The sequence below is a fragment of the Elephantulus edwardii genome, unplaced genomic scaffold, assembly GCF_000299155.1.
Source record: "Elephantulus edwardii isolate Elephantulus edwardi_28Jun2011 unplaced genomic scaffold, EleEdw1.0 scaffold00058, whole genome shotgun sequence".
NCBI lineage: Eukaryota > Metazoa > Chordata > Mammalia > Macroscelidea > Macroscelididae > Elephantulus > Elephantulus edwardii.
The window spans coordinates 16710181-16733554 of record NW_006399808.1 but is presented as its reverse complement, the minus strand read 5'-3'; the positions used below and the strand labels follow the sequence as shown (position 1 = coordinate 16733554).

Here is a 23374-nt window from a genome sequence, read left to right as displayed (position 1 = left end):
AGTGAATCAGGGTTCCAGTTTCTCCACAACCTCGCCAGCATTTGTTGCTTGCTGTTCTGTTAAATTTTGCTATTTTGACTGGGGTGAAATGATTTTTGTTTCAAAATATGTGATGAAAATCAAATCCCTATACATGTGATATAAGGGTTTCTGGGAGCTCTGGGAGCTTCAGTGGCAAGGATTTTGCTGTCAATCTAAAGTTATGCTGTTCAAATCCACCGGTTGCATGGAGGGACCCCCCCCCAAAGAAAAAAACCCATACACAAAAACACCCAACCAACTAGAAGGCAATATTCTCCTATATAATTTACTGCCTCTGAAAACCAGTTGGAGGATTAGATATGAATTGATTCTGTCTCTATGGTACATAAAGTACAATATACTCATGATTATAATCTCATTTAGGGATGGCTTTTCTTTGTTATGTCACTAACTAATAAAACTCAATTAATTGCTTTTGAGTTGGAAGAACTCATAGCTAACCTCTGACAAATTTTCAGAGGCTATAAATTATATGTGAAGAGATTGCCCCTTTTGTTCCCACAGAGCAGCTTGCCTTTTCAAACTGTTTACCTTTGGGTTGGCAGCACATCTCCTTACTCACTAGGCCATCAGAATCCTCTGTTATGCTAATAAGGAAGTATTAGTGAAGCATGTGTTTTAAGCCAATCTCTTTTGAAAAATAAAAGAGTAGATAAAGTAAACAAACACTCAAACAAGCAAGCAAGCAGAAATGGGGTGGGAGTGATAGATGTAACACCACATAAAAATAATCATAGACACAGGGGAACAGAAGCTATCCTCCAGAGCTGCCAGAGACTTAAAGCCTCTTCTAGAGCTGGTGTCCTAACTGCAGACTTCTAGCTGCCTAAACTGTGAGAAACAGAAGTTTCTGTTTGTTAAAAGCACCCATTGTAGTATTTTTTATAAAGCATCGTTGTTGTTGTGCTGTTAAGTGCCATCAGGTCTTGGGTAACTCAAAGTAACCCTATGAACGAAAGACCTGAACACTTGCATAACTTTCATCATTTCTCCAAGTTCATAGAGTTTCCAGAGGCAAGCAATTTTGGAGGCAAGCTATTGTGGAAGTGGATGCCACTCCTGCTTCCTAGCTTGTTTTAATCAGGAAGCTCCCCCAAACACTATCCACCATGGATAACCATTATCGCATTTGACATATCAGTGCCACAGTTTTTAACATCACAGGAATCACTAGTTACCTCTGTACAGCAAATGGGCAGACCAGTGCTATACCACTTGGAAGACCGTTTGACCAAAACCAATTAAAACCAGGCCAAAAGGCCACAGATTAAAATCACCCACCTTTGCCTTGGGAGTATCACTTTCTATCCACCAGGCCAACAGAGTTCTCTCTAGGTTGTTGTTGTTGGTGTTAAATGTCGTGAGTTGTAGACGACTCTTAATGACCCTATAAACGAAATTAGATAAGCAAAATTATGTTTCTTGTGTTCTAAGGTTTTAAAGAAGATATATGATAAAAATAAGTAATTAATACCAAAGAATATCAACATGTTAAAGGCTGCCAAGAGTATCGTGGTCATACAGTAAGACTTGACAAGTGGAAAATGCTAACTTATTGCTAAGGAAGGATTTTTCTTTCTTTCATTTTTTTAATGTGATGGTGGTACTTACTAATAGTGACAGAGAGAAGAAAAGATTGAATTTTATATTTCTAATTAGACAGGACTGGTTACCATTCTACACATAGAACTTGCCCTAAAAGGCATGTGTGGAAAGATTGCTGATTCTCAAACACCTGGTTTGAATCCTTTCCCTTTACTTACTAAATGGGTTTTGAATAAGTCCCAGTTTTTCTGAGTTTTAATTTCCTCATCATAATAGCTTCCTTACTTACTTCATGGCCTGTCCAAAGGAGCAAATACAATTACATATATGCAGCTAGTTCACACAGATATAATAAGAACTATTCTCTGCAGGCGTTGCTTTGAAGGGTTCAGTATTGGAACTTTGTGTTTCCAATCATTGTTTCTTCTTTTTAGTTTACTCTCTGAATCTCTAGAGCCACCAAATAGTTTATTATATTGTAGTGTAGTATTATTTAAAAGTAAAAATATTATAGCTATGCAGATGCTTCTAACCTCTCTTCTCCCTTTATTTCTTTTAAACATAAACCAACATCTAGAACTTAAAAAAGCTTTCCCAGTTTGTTCTTCCTGGAGACATCCAAAATCTTCAGAGAGCTGATTGGTGTCCATTCTTCTCACACAGCTGCAGTTGAACCTGTGCAATTACCTCCAGAGGATTGTCTTGGCTTCACTCTGTTGGATAATTGCCTATTTGGACAACTTTGCCTTGGACAATTTCCCTTTGCTCAGGCTTGGGACTCATAAATCCATGCACAGGAGGACAGATTTTAGAAAATGATATTTGGCCATAGATAGTTGCAATTTCAAGACTCTTTCAAAGTGTAGTAATGATAGATTTTTACTGGATATTGTAAGTATTGCAAACTTTGAAGAAATAGTCTCGCATCCAGATTATATATGTATTAATGATAGAAAATACATTGCTTATCCATCACCCTGTTTTAAGATGTTAAGGTCATGGATAAGAATGTTCCACACTCCATAAAATATTTTGCCTGGAGTGTAACATAACCAGGAGGGGATCGTATTAAATATGTAGGAGTTCTACTTTAGTATTCAACTGAGATATAGTTCCTGGTATTGTAAAATAAGTGAGAAAAAGACCCATTTCCTTCAAAGTAGGTTTACTTTGTAATTTTAATTGTTTAGAAGGAGATATACAGGCAGTTTTAGTTTCCATTCCTTCTTCATCTCTGAATTGTATTTTCTTGTTTTCATGTTCAGAGTCTGGCTGAAAGTCCTCAAAGATTGTCTCATCTGTAAAATCTGTAGGACACAGTTAAGTGTCCTACACTTATGTGAAAAAAAAAGAATATGTGCTAAATGAGGATAATTCAGAAGAATACTATTATATACTGTTCCTATAAAAAGGAAGAAAGCAATGTCAAGAATCATCAGAGAAATTTAGAGATGCTTTCTGCAGGGTTTCCAGATTTCAACAAAATTGTTTTTGCCCTGAATGATGGTAGGTTTAATTTTAGCTAAAATGCAACTGACCAATCTGTTACTTCCCATATGGAAAGCAACTATTCAAGTAAATTATATAATTGTATATTACAACTTTGCTCCTGTCGTACATTATAAACTTAATTCTATCCAAACTGGAGGCCACTGTACAATTTAGCCAAGTTGACTGTTGCTAACCAGTATTATTCTTGTTGTACTTATATCCAGGAGAAAAAAAATCTTGCATGTTTTTCTTAACCTGATTTCTGATAAATAGGTATTTTCTGAGTTTTTTAGGGGTTGTCATTGTTATTTTGATTTGGAGAACCATACAAGATTTCCTAGATCTATGATTTGTTCAGATAAATCAAATGGTAAGGAAGATAATTATTTATTCTATTATATTAGTTTTTATTTTTTCCCATAAATGAGATGTTTAGGATTACCATTTATATAGAATAGATGAACCTTAAACATTATTATATAGAGCTTTTTATTTTCTCACAATGGCCTTCTTCCTTAAGAGAGCTGAGCTCATGGTCTCACTGGACTGGTGCTCAGGAGGCAGAGCACAATGTTCCTTGTTCTGTCATGTTGGCAAAGGAAATTACACCAGTGCCATGATTGTCAGAATGATGCAGCACCTCTGAGGAAAGGGATTACTGCCTGATTAAAGATAGGGGGAGGTGAGCTATGCCAAATGTTGAGCGGGATTTATTGAATACCATACAAACACAATAGATGAATTCTGTGCATTTCAGCAAAGACATGAAGTCTAAACAAACCTGAGAATTACAAAAAAATTCTAGAATTTACTTTCAGGAACATGTTATAAATTTAAGTGAAGCAGGCAATATAGCTGAGACCTATTTCCATTGACCTGTCTGTATTTTTACCAGTGATTTTATATCTTGTTACTCAGCTGAATGTGTGTTATGAATGTATAATCAAATATATCTACACTGAAATGACAATAATTTTTTAAAAATTATAGGATTTTTCAAATTTATTTCTCAGAATGCCTTAAAAATATGGGCCATGATATTAAATTATAAATGATGAAATATATTGCTGACCACCTAAGTGTTTTCTAAAGCAGTTTAAATATCATTTTTTAAAAAAAATTATTTTGTGTTGGTTTGCATGCAAAATTTATACACATGTATTTCATACTTTCCTTAATTGACGTTGTGTTTCATATATTCACTCCCAAACCTTGTATTTTATAAAACTAACTTTGGACTATACCCTCCACTATTCTATCTCTTTGTTCCAGAATACATAATTATCCTTTTTTTTAGACTATGAAATCTTCCATCTCATAGTAGATACATAAACTAAAAGACTTACTTCTATGGCCTGACTATCTTTAAAAATGACACATATGACAGAAAGTTTCTTTATTGAATGCTAGATTAATTGTCACTCTACAAATGTCAGTGCTGAGCTATGAAAATAGGTTAGTAAGTACTTGATAAAACTATCTTTATTACTTTATGATATTATTAATATCTCTCTATATAATGTATAATTTATATTGAAGGTCATAAATTTATGCAAAAATTAAAAAAATGATGAATTATCTTCAAATTATGGGAATATCTAAGAGTAAACATAAGATTAATGAATTATAAAAAGTTCTAAGTAAAGCTATTATGGAATTATTAGACAAGTTTTTACATCTTTTCTGCTTAGTACCACTCCTCTCTCTCTTATGCTATTGAGCTGACCAGGCAGCAGGTTTCCAAGGCTTTAAATCACGTAGGAGGAGACTCAACTTTCTCCTGTAGAATGACTGGTACACTTAAACTGTCAGAGAAGCATGATTTTTGAATTAGCAGCTCAACTCTAGAGACTACACCACCAGTTGTTGTTATGTGCCATCAAATCAGAATTAATTAATAAACCTTTTAGTAGGTTTTTAGAAGCTGCAGATCGCATGGGAGGAGATTGTCTTATCTTTCTCCCATGGAGTAGAGCACCCTTTTAGTACCATTTTGACAGTAATTAATTAAGATGTAATTACCAAAGAGCCTCAAATAAAATAATGATACATAAACTAATATTTAGTGAACAATGATTTAAGAGGCTGGTAGTATAATGCACTGATTTAGTGGACTGATAGATTACTATAATGTGATAGAGAATAGTTTTGTGGGTTTTGTAATACTCATTAGAAGTGAGAGATTTGTGTATAAAAGTAGGTTAAGTATATAACAAATATTTTAAATTGAGAATCTGGAAGTATACTTGTTAAATGCTGGTCAATGGGTGATATTTGGTGTGTTTTAACTTTTTACTTATTTTGCCAAAAATAAAAATAACCCTTTGATATTTTTATTTGATTTTTCCAAAAAGAAGAAAAAATCTTCTGAAATTGGTATATGCTTTCCCCAACTGTCTTCAGTCTGTTCCTGTGGATTTCCTTCTTCATCTATTACTTCTTTACACTGTTTCCATTGTCTATATTTTATGGGATAAAGTTGTTTTAAAACATTTGATATGTTTTAGAACTGTTGCTTTCATTTATTTCTCATCAGAACACATAGAAATATATTTAAAGATTAATTTCTCTAAAGATGAAATTAGGGGAATATGTGTTAAATGTCCCTTTAAAAGCAAAAAATGTAATAAATAAGTGGATAAAATTCATTTTTTTCATTGGGAAGACAGAGGAACCTGTGCAGAAGGAAGTGAATTATTATTTTTTTCTTGCAACCAGTAAGTAAAGAAGAAAGTTTTCTTCAGGATTCTGTCCCCCTCCCTTCTGTTCCCTTAGTGCTCTATGATAGTTTGAGACTTCATTTTGTATTTCGAAGTGTATATTTTCTCTTGACTTGTGACAAAGCAACAGAGTTGTGCTGGAACTACCAGCAATGTCCCAAAGATATTAGAACTGAGATATGAACAGAGATATGTTCACCTATGTTCGTAATAAGCAGAAGTGACATCCCTTCCTAAACAACATGCCTCTGGAAACTATGAATTCTGATAAATGACAATAGTTATAGAAAGACTTTAGGCCTTTTGTTCATAGGATTGCTATGAGTCATGCTCGATTTGATGGCAATCACCAAGGACGAAAAAATGTTCATTATGTTATTCCTAATAGGAAGAAAATGAAAGCAGCCCAAATGTTCATCAACAAGCGAATGGATTGAGAAATTGTGATAAATTCACACAATGGAATACTGTGCAGCACTAAGAAATGATGATTTCACGGAACACTATATAACTTGAGAGAATCTAAAGAGTATTATGCTGGGTGAAATAACACAGTCTCCTAAGACTAAACACTGTATAAGGCCATGATTGTGAAAACTGAAGTGTAACTGAGCAAGATGTATATAAATTTGCAAAAGAGGAAGGATAAAGGGAGATGGGACTGGAAAAAAGGATAGGGGGTAAATGTTAAGTAGTTAAGCTGCCAGGCAGAAGGCATGTGGCTAAAAATTGCCAGATGCTCTGCAGGAGAAAGATGGACAATCTCCTCTCATGCAATTTACTACCTCTGAAAACCCCCTGGAGGGTCAGCTATGAGTTAGTTCTAACTTACTGGTTCATAACAACAACCACAATAGCAGTAGTTAGTGGGTGAAAGGGAAATGAAAGAATAGGAAAGATTTAGCGGGGAGTTGATAAAACAAGATGATGATTATAGGCATAGATAATAATAAATAACTATATAAAATACAATGTATATGAGTGGTTTTGTAAAATAAAATGTACATGAATGAAACATAATGTAGAAGAAAGATTATATAAAATACATAGTGCATGAATAAAACACAATGTATATAAATAATTATATGCAAACCAATAAAAATACGTAAAAAATAAGTTTACTTGTATTTTATTGAATATAAGAACGCATATGACTGTATGAGTCATAACATTAGCTAATTAGTTAATCTGGATAGCACTGAGAAAAATGAGAATTCCAGAACGCTTAAATGTGCTCATGTGAAACCTATTCTTAAATTGAGAATCATCTAGCTCTGCTTACAGACACAAAGCACTTACTGAAGATGCAAGATCCAAGACAGTAGTAGTCTTAAATATGTATTACATATCAACATCAAGAAAACAAAAATCTTCACCACTGAACCACCAGACAACATCATGATTGATAGAGAAAAGATTGAAGTTGTTAACACTTTCAATTTATTTGAATCCATAATCAACATCCATGGTTGCAGAAGTTAAGAAATCAAAAGGTGTTTCCTTCAGAAAATCTGCTCTCATGGTTCTCTCTAAAGTACTAAAGAGCAGATGTCCTTTTGAAGACTAAGGTTCATCTGACCTTGTTGTTAGGCACCGTCAAGTTGGGTATAACTTGTAGAGGCCATATGAACTGACAGCCTGAACCCTACCCTATCCTGTGCCATCCTCACCATCTCTGACACACTAGAGTCAGGATGTTTTAAATTTCTTTGTATATTGGTGAATGTTGAACAATAAATAAGAAAGGCTGAAGAAGAATTGATGCTTCTGAATTAAGGTTTTGGCAAAGAGTATTGGATATCCTATGTTAAGTGAACAAATACTTCTTGAAGGAAGTGCAACCAGTATGCTCCTTAGAAGCAGGGATGATGAAACATCATCTTTGGGCATATTGTCAGGAGATGCAAGTCCTTAAAAAAGGCATTGTGTTTTGAAAAATAGAAGTTTAATGAAAAAGAAGAAGGCCCTCAAAGAGATAGATTGACACAGTTACTGAAACAATGGGCTTGATATATTGTGGATAGTGTAAGAATAATGCAGGATAGGGCAAGGTTCTGCTTTTTTATAGATGGATTATCTATGAGTTATTGTCTTGATGGCACCTATCAACTACAATAGTCTGAGGTGAAATAATCTTAACTCATGATACTACTCAAGGAACCCTCATTCTATCTTCACTGAAGAGACTTAGTTTTGAAGGAAGGTGATAAAATCAACAAACGAAAATGCATTTTTGGGAACTCAGGAGACATAGTTGCTAGAGAATTGTGCTGCTAACCAAAAATTTGTGCCAATTGGCTGCTCAAATTGGGGAGAAAAAAACAGATAATCTCTCTTCCCCTCTGATTTACACCTTGGAAACCCAATGGAGCGATGAGTTGATTCTGACTCAGTTGCATTGAGAGAATGATCACACTTTTATTATGAATTAAAATTTAGTTGAAAACATTTTCTTCTTAGTGTGGAGGGGAAATCCTAAGAGATAACCCAGACCATCAGATAATTAAAGCCATAAATTAGAATTTTACAGAAGCTTGGATTGACTACTGAATGGAGGATTTATTTCAAAGGCCTTTTGGTAACCTCCACCATAATATGTGCTTCTGCAAAAAGGCTCAGAGGGTCAGGGAAGGAGTCACACAGTCCTTTGTGTCATTGCAGACATTTAAAACAGATTTCCAACTTAGGCCTTAGACTTCTGTTCCAAACCCGAAACTTTTGGCATTAGAACTCATGTTCTTATGGCCAATTTGGATTTTTAAGTAAAAAAGCTAATTTAAAAGTCTTTTGGACAACAAATGGCTTAAAAACATTTTAATGATTTAAATGCAAGCAAACCAGAAGGAACTGGATTAAATTTCTCTTAAAATATACATGTTTAGTGATTAAGAAGAAAAACTGGCAGAAAAAATGCTGTCAGCTTTTTTACCATTCAAAACCTCTAAATAGTTGAACAATTGAGTAGCTAAAAAACTGAGTTGGAACATATTTGTGGAAAAATATTGTTTGTAATGAAAGCATTGCCAATAAAGGAATGAAAGATGAAATGTATTTTTAATCAATGATTTGTAAAATTTAGTCTTAGACATAAAAATGATTTGATTCAGGAGTCTTCAGAAGGGATTTTAGGGACAGAAAAATATAGATAAATATTTAGGGAAATTATTGCATTAAAGTTTCTTAGATGTCACTGTCACTGCCTTTCTCAAAGGTTTCAAAACCTATCTGGAGATGTCTACAAATTCTGAGCTACCATAGCATTCACATATAAATGAGAGAGAATGAGAAGAGCAAGGTTATTATTTTTTAACGTGGGTTTAATTTAGTTAGAGAAAGGTTTTGCTAGAGAAGACTATATATTAGAGGGAAAGAAATCCAAATTAATAGGAAATTAAAGTTAATAGGCTAGAATGTGGCCATTATTTAGATTTGTGGGAGTGCAGAAAATAACATTTCCTAGTTGATGTTGGAGACTGTGGTGTGACAGTAGACACAATGGACTTTCCAGACCTAGATCTAGCCAACCTTCCCACTTAGTATCAAAGGGAGCAAAATTAGACAAACTCTCCTGTGCAATGTTAGTGCTGCTGCCATATAACCTTTAGGTTGAAGAGGTAGTGCTGAGTGTTTGCTTTCTACTGGCAGCTTGCTTCCAAAAGAATGAAGGAGGGGAAAAGGAGCTAAATGTTTCTATTTTCCTCCCTCCCTCCCTTCCTTCCTTCCTTCCTTCCTCCCTCCCTCCCTTCCTCCCTCCCTTCCTTCCTTCGTTCCTTCCTTCGTTCCTTCCTTCGTTCCTTCCTTTCCTTCCTTCCATCTATCTGCTGAGCTATGCTATTTTTGTATGTTATCCTCTGCTTCTTAACTTTTCTTAATTTTTTTAAATTGAATCAGTCTGGGCTCCTCACTTGGATATCAGGGAATAAAGAGTCCAAGAATGTGATGTGACCTTAATGGAGTGAGCTCTGGTGGCCTATCCTTAGGGAGTTTCACTGTTAACTCACAGGCTGCTGTTGCAGCCAGAGTGCTCCTTGGAGGCAAAAATAACAAGGCTTTATCTTACATTCTTTGGACATGTTGCTCGGATAGGCTGTTCATTGGAGAGGAATATCATGCTTGGAAAGGTGGAGGGACAGTGAAAGAGAGGAAGACCCTCAACCAGATGGATTGACATAGTGACTGCAGCAATGGGCTCGAATATATCAGAGATTGTGAGGATAAGACAAAGTTTAAATATGTTGTTCACAGGGTTGTTATCGGTCGTACACCTCTTGCAGGCACCTAATAACAACAAAGCAACTCTTTGAGAGAAGTCTTCTCCCAGGTGACTCACAGTCTCTGAAAACCCACTGAAAGGTGAGCTATTAGTCAATTCTGACAGCAAAGACAGCTTCACAAGGAAGGAAATATCAAAGTTGAGAGAGAGAAGCAGTTTCGATATTTTTAATATTTTTTTACCCAGTGGTTCTAAGGTAACATAGCTGTGGTTTTATATGAGTGTTTTTGGTTTTAACAATGCTGAGTGGTACCAATGGTCTTTAGTAGATATAGACCAAGGATGTTAATATCCTGCAATGCTTGAAATAATTCCATATGATGAATAATTTCTCCAACAATGTCTTTTCAATAAGCCTTGAACTTAACCTATTGGGCTTTTTCCTCCGTGGAAGTGGCAGAAGGAAGAGAAGATCAACACTAAAGTCAGAATTCATTGTGTTGAACTTCCACTCCTGAGGTCATTCCCTCAGTTCAATCCACTGCTGTGTGGTAGATCATTGTTTTGTATATTGTTGGCAACATAGATTCTGAAATGGGCTCTGAAATGAGTCATAATCATATATAAATTAGCTCCAAAGTTGCTTTGTACACAAGATGATAATTGCAGTTCTAGTGTTAAACAAGTATAATCAACTGTATCTGTCATAGCTATCATATACTATAGCTCAGGAAATCTAAGATAAAATACAGTCACTATCATAGGATGCTTCAAAAGTAGACTGTCAAAAAAGATGCCCAATAATTTGAATATGAAAGCCTTCCCATTAAAATTTCTGGGGTGGGGGGCAATACAAATTTCAAGTTTTATCAGGTTAAAAGTTAGAAAAATTAAGGTTAGAAGAATTAATATTTAAGGTTAGAAAAATTCAGGTCAAATATAAAATTGTGAGTTAAAATGAAAGAAATTGAAGTTTTAAATTTATCCCAAATGCTTCCTTTGCTCAGTTTCAGCTGCAGAGTTTCTTGGTCCCTGCTCCTCAGCTGTTGTACTTTACACTCTCTTTCACTAGAATTTGTGAGAGAAGTCCAATGTTCCTATAGTGAAATCACAATCCCCAACATCAGCTTTACAAAACAAAAGATCATATTTGGCTCTTTTATCTGCTCTACTTCATGTCTCAATTCTTTCAAAATGTGGGAGGAAAATAGAGAAATGTTAGAAAAGAGAGAGAGAGACTTCTGTGCTTCAGAAGTTTTATTGACTCTGAGACATATATATGATTAAACAATTTCAAAAAAGAGGTTATGAAGGGTCAGCGGGCCACCTATAATAATCACATCACTTTCTTCTCACTCAGATAAAGCATAATTGCTAGAACAGTCATTCCAGGCAAATTTATGTTTCTGAACAGCTTCTGCTTAATGTTTCTGAAGGCCTTTGTTATAGTTGTTGTGTATTGTCGAGTTGAACTGACCCACAGATGACTCCCAGAGGTTTTTCAGAGGCAGTTAATCACACAGAAGGAGGTTGCCCATCCTTCTCCCACAGAGCAGCTGGTGGATTTCAACCAAGTTTTGGAACTGCAGTGCAGCTTTTGGCCACAAGGCCACCAGAGCTCCCTGAAGGACCATCACTGAAACCCGAAAACATCATTAGCAGTTAGACACTTCGTAGGAAATAAGGGGGCACTTATGATTAAGATAATTTGAGCATAGTTTTATAAGCATGTGAATAAAGTATGTAGGGAAATGACATAGTATAGTGGGCTCCTCCAAGGCTAGTAATAGGTAGTAATGGGGTGGTGCATCTATTACCTAGGCCTGAAGTGAGCAGGGAGGGAGCAGACTGAGTCTTGAAAAGGAGAGGACTGTGTAATAGGGGCCTCCTGGTAGGAGCTATGATCTTGAGTTAGCGGGCAAGGAGAAAGCCTGGGGCATATGAATTCCAATCTCTCTTGGGATGCCAATTTTACTTTCCTTTCTTCATCCTAGTTTTGTGCTCTTGCTTTCAAATGACTAAATTAGCTGAACGTTAGAGGGAAGAGGAACCTATTGATGGAAATACAAAATCAGTTATTTACCTAGTACCTGAAGGAGGAAAGGGTGCAGGTGGTGAGGAATTAAAATGCAATTGGGTGAAATTCCTCAAGAGGTTAGGTTTGGCACTAGTTATTTACTACATCTGGGGAGAAAATATGCCTTGGCACACTTTCTCATCTCTCACAAAATGACTGCAGAGACATTTTTGTCTTGTTCACTTTACAAATTGGAGTGCTAGGAGCCCTAATTACTAGGCCTTATTTGCGATGTTTCACCACGTAGTGTCAAAACCCTTCATTTTTCATATGTTCTTTGAGTCCCATGATTTAGTGCCCTGTGGTGCATCTTCTATAGTTCTTATCTGATGAACGATCCCATGGTGTCCTGAAAGGGGCACTTCCAGTCTTGTACCACAAACTAGTGCAGTGACATTGTTTAGACCTTTCTTCTAAGGAGACCCTTCTGGCCCAGACCCATGTTCAGCTGGATAGGCACCTAGTGGAGTCAAGACCCAAAGCTGCTTCTGAGATTGTAAGCTGATAAAGACCAGAGCTGTTATCCTGGGCTCCCCAGCATATTCTGCACAACTTCTCTCTTTATTTACTCAATTAACATTTTTTTTAAAAAATAAAGGAAAATTCAGTTCCTTGGTGGCATAGTTTGTACTCACCTACTTACCTATGGGTAGGAGAGTCAAAGTCACCTAGCAGTACCACAAAAGAAAGGCTTATGCATCTGCTTCCATTTTGTTAACAGCCTAGAAAACGCCATCAAACAGTCTTGTTTTGTAACACACAGTGTCAGCATGAGTCAGAATCATTTCTACAGCAATAGTTTTGGTTTGGGTAGGTTTCAAAAACCAATCTCCCTTCTCTTAACAGATGTAGGGTTCATGTTATTTTCTGGTGTTTTCCTCCGTTGATCTTTTCTCTGCTTTCCAGCCTAGATATTTGTTTTTACACAATGTAATTGTAAAGCTTCACTAATGTTATGAAGAGGAATTCTGCTGTTTTGCATTTAAAAACAGCAACTCTTTTAGACTTCTAATTTCTGAAAAAAGAGCCCTACTGGTGTAGTGTGTAATACATTGGGCTGCTCACCAAAAAGTTGGTAATTTAAATCCACCAGCTTTCCACAAGATAAAGATGGACTGTCTCTTCTCATAAAGTTGCCTTGGAAACCTGATGGATGCTTGTTTGACTTGATAGCAGTGTGCTGCAATCCCAAAGGCCCGTGATTCGAATCCACAAACTGCTGGAAGGGGGAAAGATGATGAGCAATCTTTTCTCTTTGTGGTTTACTGCCTCTGAAAACCCACTGAAGGTCAGTTCCAACTTGATGGCACTCGACAACAACAATGATATGTTCAAGCTCTGCCTGAATAGTTCAGGATCAAAGCTGTGACTTCTGCTTCTAACTGAAGTGCTATAGCACCAGTGGACTGACAAAGACACCCACTACAGTGGACAAAGTTGCATAAATTGCAATGAGAATTCCTACATGGCTTCAGCTGTAGCTTAAAGCATCCGTGTACATCACAATAGTCAAAGTCAAAATTATTAAAAGTCAATTGCATAACTAATCAAAGAAAAAAGAATTCCCCAAGATACACAAGCCAGTAGCCCATACATACTGCTAAGGAGTCCTGATGACACAGTGGTTAAAATGCTAGGTTCTAAGCAGGAGGTTGGCATTTTAAAACCAAGAACTACTCTGTGGGAGAAAGATATCGCAATCTGCTTCTGTTAAGATATTATTTTGACAAAACTATAGGACAGTTTTACTCCATCCTATATGCTGTCCTGGATGTGCTCACCAAGTTGTGCCAAGAAATCTGGAGAACAACCACTTGGCCAATTGACTGGAAGAGATCTATATGTGTTCCCATTCCAAAGAAAAGTGACCCAACAGAGTGTGGAAACTACAGAACAATATCATTGATTTTACATGTAAGCAAGATTCTACTGAAGATTGTCCAAAAATGACTGGAACAGCACATCAGCAGAGAACTGCCAGAAGTCCAGTCTGGGTTTAGAAGGGGACGTGGTACTAGGGATATTGTAGCTAATGGTAGATGGATCTTAGCTGAAAGCAGGAAATACCAGAGAAATGTCTATCTGTGTTTCATTGATTATGCAAAGGCATTTGACTGTGTGGATCATAACAAACTGTGGCTGACTCTGAGAAGAATGGGAATCCCAGAATACTTGATCGTTCTAATGTGAAACCTATACCTGGACCAGGAAGCAGTCATCAGAACAGAGCAAGGGAACACTACACGGTTCAAAATTGGGAAGGGCGTACACCAGGGATGTGTCCTATCTCCATACCTTTTCAACCTGTATGTAGAACAGATTGTCTGGGAGGCTGGGCTCTATGAGGAGAAATGTGGGGTCAAGATTGGTGGACAATCTATTAACAATCTGCGTTTTGCAGATGACACAACCCTGCTTGCTGAAACTGAGGAGGACCTGAAACGCTTGCTGCAGAGGGTCAAGGACTGCAGCCTACAATATGGACTGAGGCTCAATGTCAAGAAGACAAAGATTCTCACCACTGGGCCAATTGGCAGCATCAGGATGGTGAAGAGATAGAGATTGTTCAAAGCTTTAGTTTGCTTGGCTCCACAGTCAACACTCTTGGCACCAGTAGCCAGGAAATTAAAAGATGTATTGTGATGGGAAAGTCTGCTGTTAGGGACCTCTCCAAAGTACTGAGGAGCAATGGTGTCTCTCTGGAGACTAAGGTGCATCTGATAAAGGCCATGGTCTTCGCAATCACTTGTTATGCATCAGAGTTGGACAATGACCAAGGAGGATAGAAGGAGAATTGATGCCTTTGAGCTGTGGTGCTAGAGAAGTGTATTGAGAGTACCATGGACTGCTAGGAAAAAAAACAGATTCATCCAGGAAAGAGTTAAACTAGGCAGCTCCTTGGAGGCAAGGATTCTGAGGCTTTGTCTAACATACTTTGGCCATGTTTTAAGGAGAGACCCGTCCTTGGAGAAGGACATCATGCTTGGGAGGGTGGAGGGACAGTGAAGGAGGGGAAGGCCCTCTATGAGGTGGATTGATTCAGTGCCTGGGGTAATCGGGATGGGAGTGTCAGAGACAGTGAGATTGGCACAGGACAGAGCAGAGTTTAGGGCTGTAGTACATAGGATAGCTATGAGTCACAAGCAACTCAATAGCACATAACAACAACAACAACCACATAGTGTCACTATGCTTCAGAATTGACTGGACATCAGTGGGCTTGGATTTTTAGTTCATAGGTTACCAAGTACAAAATGCTCTGCTACTTAGGGAATTCTGGTGACTTAGTGGGTAAGAAGTTGTGCTGCCTAACCAAAGGCTGGTAGTTGAAATCCACCAGCTACTCTGTTGGAAACAGCTGGACAATTTCCTTCCTTGTAATTTAAATCCTCTAAAAACTCACCAGAGGGTTAGTTAGGAATTTGTTCTGACTTGATGGCAATGAGTTGAGTTTGAGATTGTTTACGAAGTCCTAATTCAACTTAAATCCATCTTATCTGTCTACTCACTGGTAGACGGGTAAGACTACTTTTCTAGTCTGCAAATTTCATTTCATAGCTGTTTCTCAAATATACCACACTTAACACAACAATTAAGACATTCTTATTTGTGATATAAAACATATTATGTACTATAATCACAATTTCAGAATAAATTATTTTACTTATGACACTAGAGACATTATTGCCAATGTCAATTTGATCTTGATAGAATGCCAAGAGTACCAGAGGAATGTCTGTCAGTGTTTCATTGACTATGCAAAGGCATTTGACTGTGTGGATACCACCAAATTGTGGCTAATCTTGAGGAAAGTGGGAATCCCATATTGATTGTGCTCATGTAAAACATATACTTGGACCAGTAAGCAGTCCTCAGAACAGAGCAGGGAAACACTGCATGGCTCAAAAATTAGGAGAGAAGTGCATCATGAATACATCTTGTCTCCATATGTTTTCAATCAATATGCAGAACAGATCATTTGGAAGGTTTGGCTTTATGAAGATGAATGTGGCATCAAGATTGGAGGAAAACTCATCATCAGTAACCTTCCTTAATGCAAATGACACAATCTTGTTTGCTAAAACTGAGGAGGACCTGAAGCCCTTGCTTCAGATGGTCAAAGAGTATAATTTTCAATTTGGATTGAAGCTCAACATCAGGAAGACAAAGATTCTCACACTCTGCTAATTGGCAGCACCATGATAGATGGAGAAGAGATTGTTAACAATTCCAGCTTGCTTGGCTACATCATCAACACTCTTAGCACCAAAAGTCAGGAAATCAAAAGATGAATTGAATTGGGAAAATTTCTGTCAGGGATCTCCCAGAGTACTGAAAAGCAATGAGGACAGTCTATAGGCTAAGGTGCACCTAATCCAGTCCATGGTCTTCACCATTACTTACAATCAGAGAGCTGGACAATAACAAAAGAAGAATCAATACCTTCAAGTTGTGGTGTTGGAGAAGTATTTTACCATGAACTGCCAAGAAAACAAATAAGTCTGTCTTGGAGAAGGTGAAACCAAGTTTCTCCTTGGAGGCTAGGATTTTGAAGCTCCCTCTCACATACTTTTCTGAAAAGGTATGGAGACAGAACACATCCCTGGCTCACACCCTTCCCAATTTTGAACCATGAAGTGTTTCCTTGCTCTGTTCTGACAATTGCCTCTTGGTCTAAGTATAAGTTTCACATTAGCACTATCAAGTATTCTGGGATTCCCATTCTTCTCAGAGTCGGCCACAGTTTGTTATGATCCACACAGTTAAATGCCTTTGCATAATCAATGAAACACAGACAGACATTCTTCTGGTATTCTCTGCTTTCAGCTAAGAGCCATTTAACACTAGCTACAATATCACTAGTACCATGACCCCTTCTAAACCCAGCCTAGACCTCTGGCAGTTCTCTGCTGATGTGCTGTTCCAGTCATTTTTTTATAATCTTTAGTAGAATCTTGCTTGCATGTGAAATAAATGATATTGTTTTATAGTTTCCTCACTCTGTTGGGTCACCTTTCTTTGGGATGGGAACGCATATAGATCTTTTCCAGTCAGTTGGCCAACTGGTTGTTCTCCAGATTTCTTGGCACAACTTGATGAGCACATCTAGGGCAGCATCTGTTAGCTGAAATATGTCAATTGGTATACCATCTATTCCTGGGGACTTATTTTTTACTATTTCCTTCAAAGCAGCTTGAACTTCTTCCTTCTTCACCATAGGCTCTTGCTCATATGTTGTATGATAAAATTCTTCTGTGTCTGCCAATTCCTTTTGATACAGTGACTCAGTATATTCTTTCCATCTTCTTTTGATACTTTCTGGGTAATTTAATATTCTGCCTAAAATATAGCAACTCGAGGTTTGAATTTGTTCTTCAGTTCCTTGAGCTTAAGAAATGCTGAGCGAGTTCGGCCCTTTTGGTTTTCTGACTCCAGCTCCTCGCACATTTCGTTGTAGTATTTTGCTTTGTCATTCAGAGCAGCCTTTTGAAATCTTCTGTTCAGCTCTTTAGTATCTTGAATCCTTCCTTGTGCTTTGGCTTCTCTGTGTTCCAGTGAAATATTCAGAGTTTCTTCTGACATCCATTTTGGTCTTTTCTTCCTCCTCTGTCTTTGTAATGACTGTTTGCACTCTTCCTGAATGATACCCTTGATATCCTCCCACAACTCATCTGATCTTCGCTCGTTAGTGTTCAAGGCCTCAGACCTGTTTTTGAGATGGTTCTGAAATTCAGATGGGATAGACTCAAAGTTATATTTTGGTTCCCATGGATTCAGTTTAATTTCCCTCAGCTTTAGCCTGAACTTGCATATGAATAGTCGGTTGTGTACTTCACAATCAGCTCCTAGCCTAGTTTTCACAGCTGATATTGAGCTTCTACAGTGTTCCTTTCCGCTGATTAATCTGTTTCCTATGCATACCATCAGGTGAAATCCATGTGTATAACCTGCATTTATGCTCTTGAAAAATGTATTTGCAATGAATAAGTCATTGATTGTACAAAATTCAATCATTCTATCTCCAGCTTCATTTCTGTCACTGAGTCCATGTTTTCCAACTACCAATTCTTCTTCTCTGTTCACAACTTTTGCATCCCAGTCACCCATTATTGGCAATGCATCTTGATTGCGTGTTCAATCAAAACCAAACAGATTCATCCTGGAGAGGGTTAAACTGGGCTGCTCCTTGGAGGCAAGGATTCTGAGGCTTCTTCTGACATACTTTGGACATGTTGTAAGGAGGGACCAGTCCTCAGAGAGGGACGTCATGCTTGGAAGGGTTGAGGGATGGTGCAGGAGAGGAAGGCCCTTTATGAGGTGGATTGATTCAGTGACTGAGGTAATCAGGATGGGTATATTGGAGACAAAGTGATTGGCAAATGATAGAACAGAGTGTAGGGCTGTTGTACATGGGGTCACTATGAATTGCAAGCAACTCGATGGCACATAACAACAAACAATAACAACTCACATACTTTGAGTATGTTGTCAGGAGTGAGCAGTCCTTAGAGAAGGACATCATGCTCAGAAGGGGGGAGGTACAGCGCAGGAGAGGTAGACCCCAGATGAGATGAATCGATACAGTAACTGGGGAAATGGGGATTGGTGTTATGGAATTAGAGTGACTCAGGACAGGGCAGGCTTCAAAGTTGCTGTACATGGGGTCACAATGAGACAAAGGCAACTTGATGGCACATAACAACAATGAGAACAACATTAGTATATAAAAATCTATTTCACCCAGCTTTTTCCAGGCAGAGTTTTGTGTTATTTTTTGTTCATGTTAGAATGGGCAGATAATTACATGTTAATCTTTGATTGTGGTACCGTAGAGGTCTTTGCTAGTTTTTTTCATAAAGATGATGTTTTTGCATGTTGACTTTTAAAGTTTAGACAGTAATAACCACATTTAATCTTCTCCAGAAACTTGACCACACTTGTTTTGGGGCGACTTTGAGTTGATTTCTGATTTAGAATGATGCCAAGCGATAGAGGAGAACTGCCCCGTAGAGTTTTCGTGTTTATGCAAGTCAGTAACCAGGGATTTCTCCCATGGAGCTAAACAACCACTGAATATATTCAAAGCACCAATCTCTTGGTTAGCAGGTGCTTGCCACATTATTACACTTTTAGAACTCCCTTGAACACCCTTCACAGGAACTAAGAGAAAATTCCTCAGAAATCTGTTTCTTACTGCCCTGGAGGCTGAAAAGAGTAAGCTACCATTATTATTATGTGCCATCAAGTCACTTGTGACTCTAATGACCCTGTGTACAATAGCACTGAATCCTGCCCTACCCTGAGCCAGTCTGTCTCTGACACACCTATCCATCCCCATTACTCCAATTACTGTGTCAATCCATCTCATCCAGGGTCTTCCTCTCCTGCACTGTTCTTCCACGCTTCCAGGCTTGATGTCCTTCTCTAAGGATTAATCCCTCCTGGAAACATGCCCTAAATTTGTCAGATGGGGCTTCAAAATCTTTGCCTCCAAGGAGCAACTTGATTTCACCCTCTCTAGGACTGATCTGTTTGTTCTCTTGGCAGTCCACACCACAAATCAAAGACATTGATTCTTCTAAAGAAGAGAACAGTTAGCTTCCTTTTTCTTTAGATACAAATACTTCATAACACATTCATTAGACTGTGAACTACCTATCACAGTGACATTTTAATTATCTTTTCATTACTTTATATTCAGAATGTTTGATTCAGAATAGGTTATAATGAATATTGGATAAGTTAATAAATAGATAAATAAGTAAATAATAGTAGTTTTTATTGCATTGCTATATGTGATGGGAGCAGGATCTTTTTACAAAAAATTGCTTTATGGTCCAGGATCTGATTTTTTGTTGTTGATTTGGTTTTGGGATGCTGTTGTCCTTAGAGACTTAGAGAAATTCCTGTTTGGTTTAAATGTTTAACTGAACTAAAAGGTTAGAGTGAAATCTGCTGGCCTGGTTAGAGTTCACCCAGAGCATCCTGATACCTCTTGGAAGGAAGTCAGTCTTTGAAATGTCTGTGTAGCACAGTGTTACTCTGACACATGGCTCACTGACTCAGAGTTGACTTGATAGAAACTGATGGTAAGATACTTAAATAACCCATAGGTTCTAAATTTTTAGTGCTGTAAATATCTTGAAAATGAGCCAAGATGATAGAATATCCTTATTGCTAGTACATGAAGTTACAGAATTGTGCATAGGATATGCTAGGATGGCAATAATTGTGCAATAGGGGTTAAAATTATAAAGGTTTAAAGATCCCATTCAAAACATGCCAGATTCAGACAGTATATGATTTAAAGCTGAGAGACAATGTAATTCTTTTCAAATTCAACTGCCAGATAAATCTTTGTTCCTTTTCTGAAACTCAGTTTCCTTATCTGTAAAATGGCATAGTATTTTATGACTGGGGTTGTTGTAAAGATGAATAGACAGTTTACATGTGCTGCATGAAACTCAAAGTAGCATGAGTCAGGCTGAACATACCTAGGCTCTAGACATGCCTGGTAAGCTAACTGAAAAGAAATTTAACACAAAGTTACTTGCAGGAACATTTCTTGGAAAACGTGCATATTTGAGTATAGTAGAAATCTTAAATTTTGAATAGTTGCACAGACATGAAAAGATATAAAGCAAGTCATGGAAAATTCTGTAAATCATTATGGATATCAAGAGGATTTAGGGCCCATTTTTTCATATGTTGAGAGGAAAAAGATTCCCCCCCCACCACTTTTCCACAGACCATTATGCATCATTGACACCCTAGGAGAGTTATTCTCAACCTTTTCCACATCATGGCAAATGTAGAAAACAGAAATATTCTTAGAGCACCCTGAGAACACTGGAACAGATTCAGAGACATCTTCCTGGTACTTGAAGAAAAAGTAGGATGAAGTTGATGGTAAGGTTAGTATGGAAACCTTTTATTTGGAAGACTTTGTACATTTCCTAGAGAAGGAGTTCTATTTGGGTTCCAAACGGTAGAATTGGTACTCTTAAGTTCTGTTGAGTTGTCTCTGACCTATTGTGACCTTTTGTACAACATAATAAAACATTGCTTGTGGCTGCACCATTCTCACAGTCACTGCTGTTCATGAGTTCATTGTTGTAGCCTTGTAATAACCAAACCAAATTAGGAAATAGAATCAGTTACATGATTCACAGAATTCACAGTATAAAAATTCAGAGAATGAATAAGGGCAACAGAAGAAGAATTGATTCCTTTGAGCTGTGGTGTTGAAGCAAAGTACTGATTATCCCATGGACTGCCAAAAGAATGAACAAATATGTCTTGGAGAAAGTGCAGAGTGCTCCTTGGTTGCAAAGATACATCTCACATACATTGAGCATATAGCTACGAGAGGCTATTTCTTAGGGAGGAACATCATGCTTGGAAAGGTGGAGCGTTAGTAAAAGAGAGGAAGACCCTTGAGAAAGTGGATTGACACAGTAACTGATACAATAGGCTTGCGGGTGTCGGAGAATGTGAAGATGACACAGGCTAGGACAGGGTTCAGATATGTTGTTGACAGAGTTGCTCTGAGTCATACTTGGCTTGATGGCATCTAACAACAACAAAAGTGATCAGAGAAAAGTGTTTCCCCAAATATCTTCATAGAGAAGACACTATGAAATAGTTAATATTTCATAAAAATAGTCGTTGGCTTGGCATGTATTTATAATCAATACAGTGGTGAACTTTATAGAAATCTAAATACAATCCATCAAAGTAGTTTGACATCATTCTTTGAAATTGTTATCTAATACAATAAATTTTACATTGTATGTGTTCAGAGAGTTCAATGTATTACTTATTGGATACTCAGTTTTATGATGACCTGGCCTCATGAAAAGATAAATTTTATATTACCTAGAATTTATTTCAATCCTGTTTACACACTAATGCCTTTGGAAAATTCCTGTTTGGACCCACTGCAAGAAATTCTGATTCCTTTGGTCATAAGTAGAGCCTAGGCATGTTGTCGTAGTTGTTGTTAGGTGTGGTCGAGTCAAGCATAATTCATAGCAACCCTATGAACAAAAGATCTGGACCCTGTTGTGTCCTGTGCCATCCTCACACTTTCTGACACACAAGAGCCCATTGCAGCAGTCACCATGGTATCAGGACTGAAGGGATACTGATCAATAACCTGTGTTATGCAGATGACACAAACTGGCTTGCTGGAAGTGAGAAGGACTTGAAGCACTTGTTGCAGAAGATTAAGGAATGCAGCCTTCAGTATGGATTGCATCTCAATATCAAGAAAACAAAGATTCTTACCACTGGATAATTAAGCAAGGTCATGACGGTTGGAAAGGAGATTGAAACTGTAAACAGCTTCATTTTGCCTGGATCCACAATTAACATCCTTGGCACAAGAGTCTGGGCATAGGCCGAGGAAAATGGATAGATAACATTTTGGCCAGATAATCTCCCTTAAGGAACTGTGTGCTATCAACCAAAAGGTAGGCAATTTTAATCCACCAGCTGTTTTGCAGAAGAAAGATGAGCATTATCCCCACATATGATTTATAGCCTCTGAAAACTCACTGGATGGTCAGCTATGAATCAGTTCTGACTTGATTGTACATAACAACAACTATATCCCATAAACTTATTCCCTTTACTAAACTAGTCATAAGTATGATAATAAATTTCACAATGTATTTCTGACAGATAGCTGTGTTATAATTTCATTTGAGTGTGTGTGATTTTGTTCTTAGTATTAATTCTACCAAGACAAAGTATTGATTTAAAGTGACATGAAAGAATTCGTCTCTCTCTCTCTCTCTCTCTTTTTAAATAAAATTTTTATTCTATCCTGGTTTACTTAGAAGCTGCTTGGCTTTTTGCTACTTTGGAATGGTGGTCATGATGGGCAAGTAAAGGGACGTTTTGGGGGTCATTTTTTGGGGGGCTAAATTTATTAATTTTTGAGTTAATAGTCCTTGAATGACACAGCAATCTTTTGTCATTTGCTGAACTGGACAACTTGTTGTTGCTGTGATGCTGCACAGTGTTCCACAGTCTTGTTAAATACCATAATGGTCACCCATTGTGTAAAGTGTTTGGATGAGCTTGTAGATTGATTTATGCTGGGAAGCAGGAGTGGAATCAACTTTCTAAACTAGATCCCTCTGGAAACTCTACAAACTCTCTAAACTCTACAAACTCCCTAAACTCTATAAATGAATAGAAATGATGGTAGTTACAGAACAGAGTTCTGTACAGAAATGATGTTAGTCAAAGAACAGAGTTTAGGTCTTTTTTTTTTTT

The 23374-nt window shown here is 37.4% G+C and overlaps 1 protein-coding gene across 1 annotated transcript in view; it reads right to left on the bottom strand.

Annotated features, from left to right (window-relative positions):
- Positions 1-23374, bottom strand: part of LOC102864990 (junctophilin-1-like) — a 54592-nt gene that overhangs the window by 19901 nt on the left and 11317 nt on the right. The window contains exons 2-3 of the mRNA XM_006887573.1: positions 3805-3859; positions 2757-2894 (exon numbers count right to left, since the gene is read on the bottom strand). Of these exons, the coding sequence (XP_006887635.1) occupies positions 2757-2894; positions 3805-3859 (193 nt within the window). The remainder of the gene's footprint in view (positions 1-2756; positions 2895-3804; positions 3860-23374) is intronic.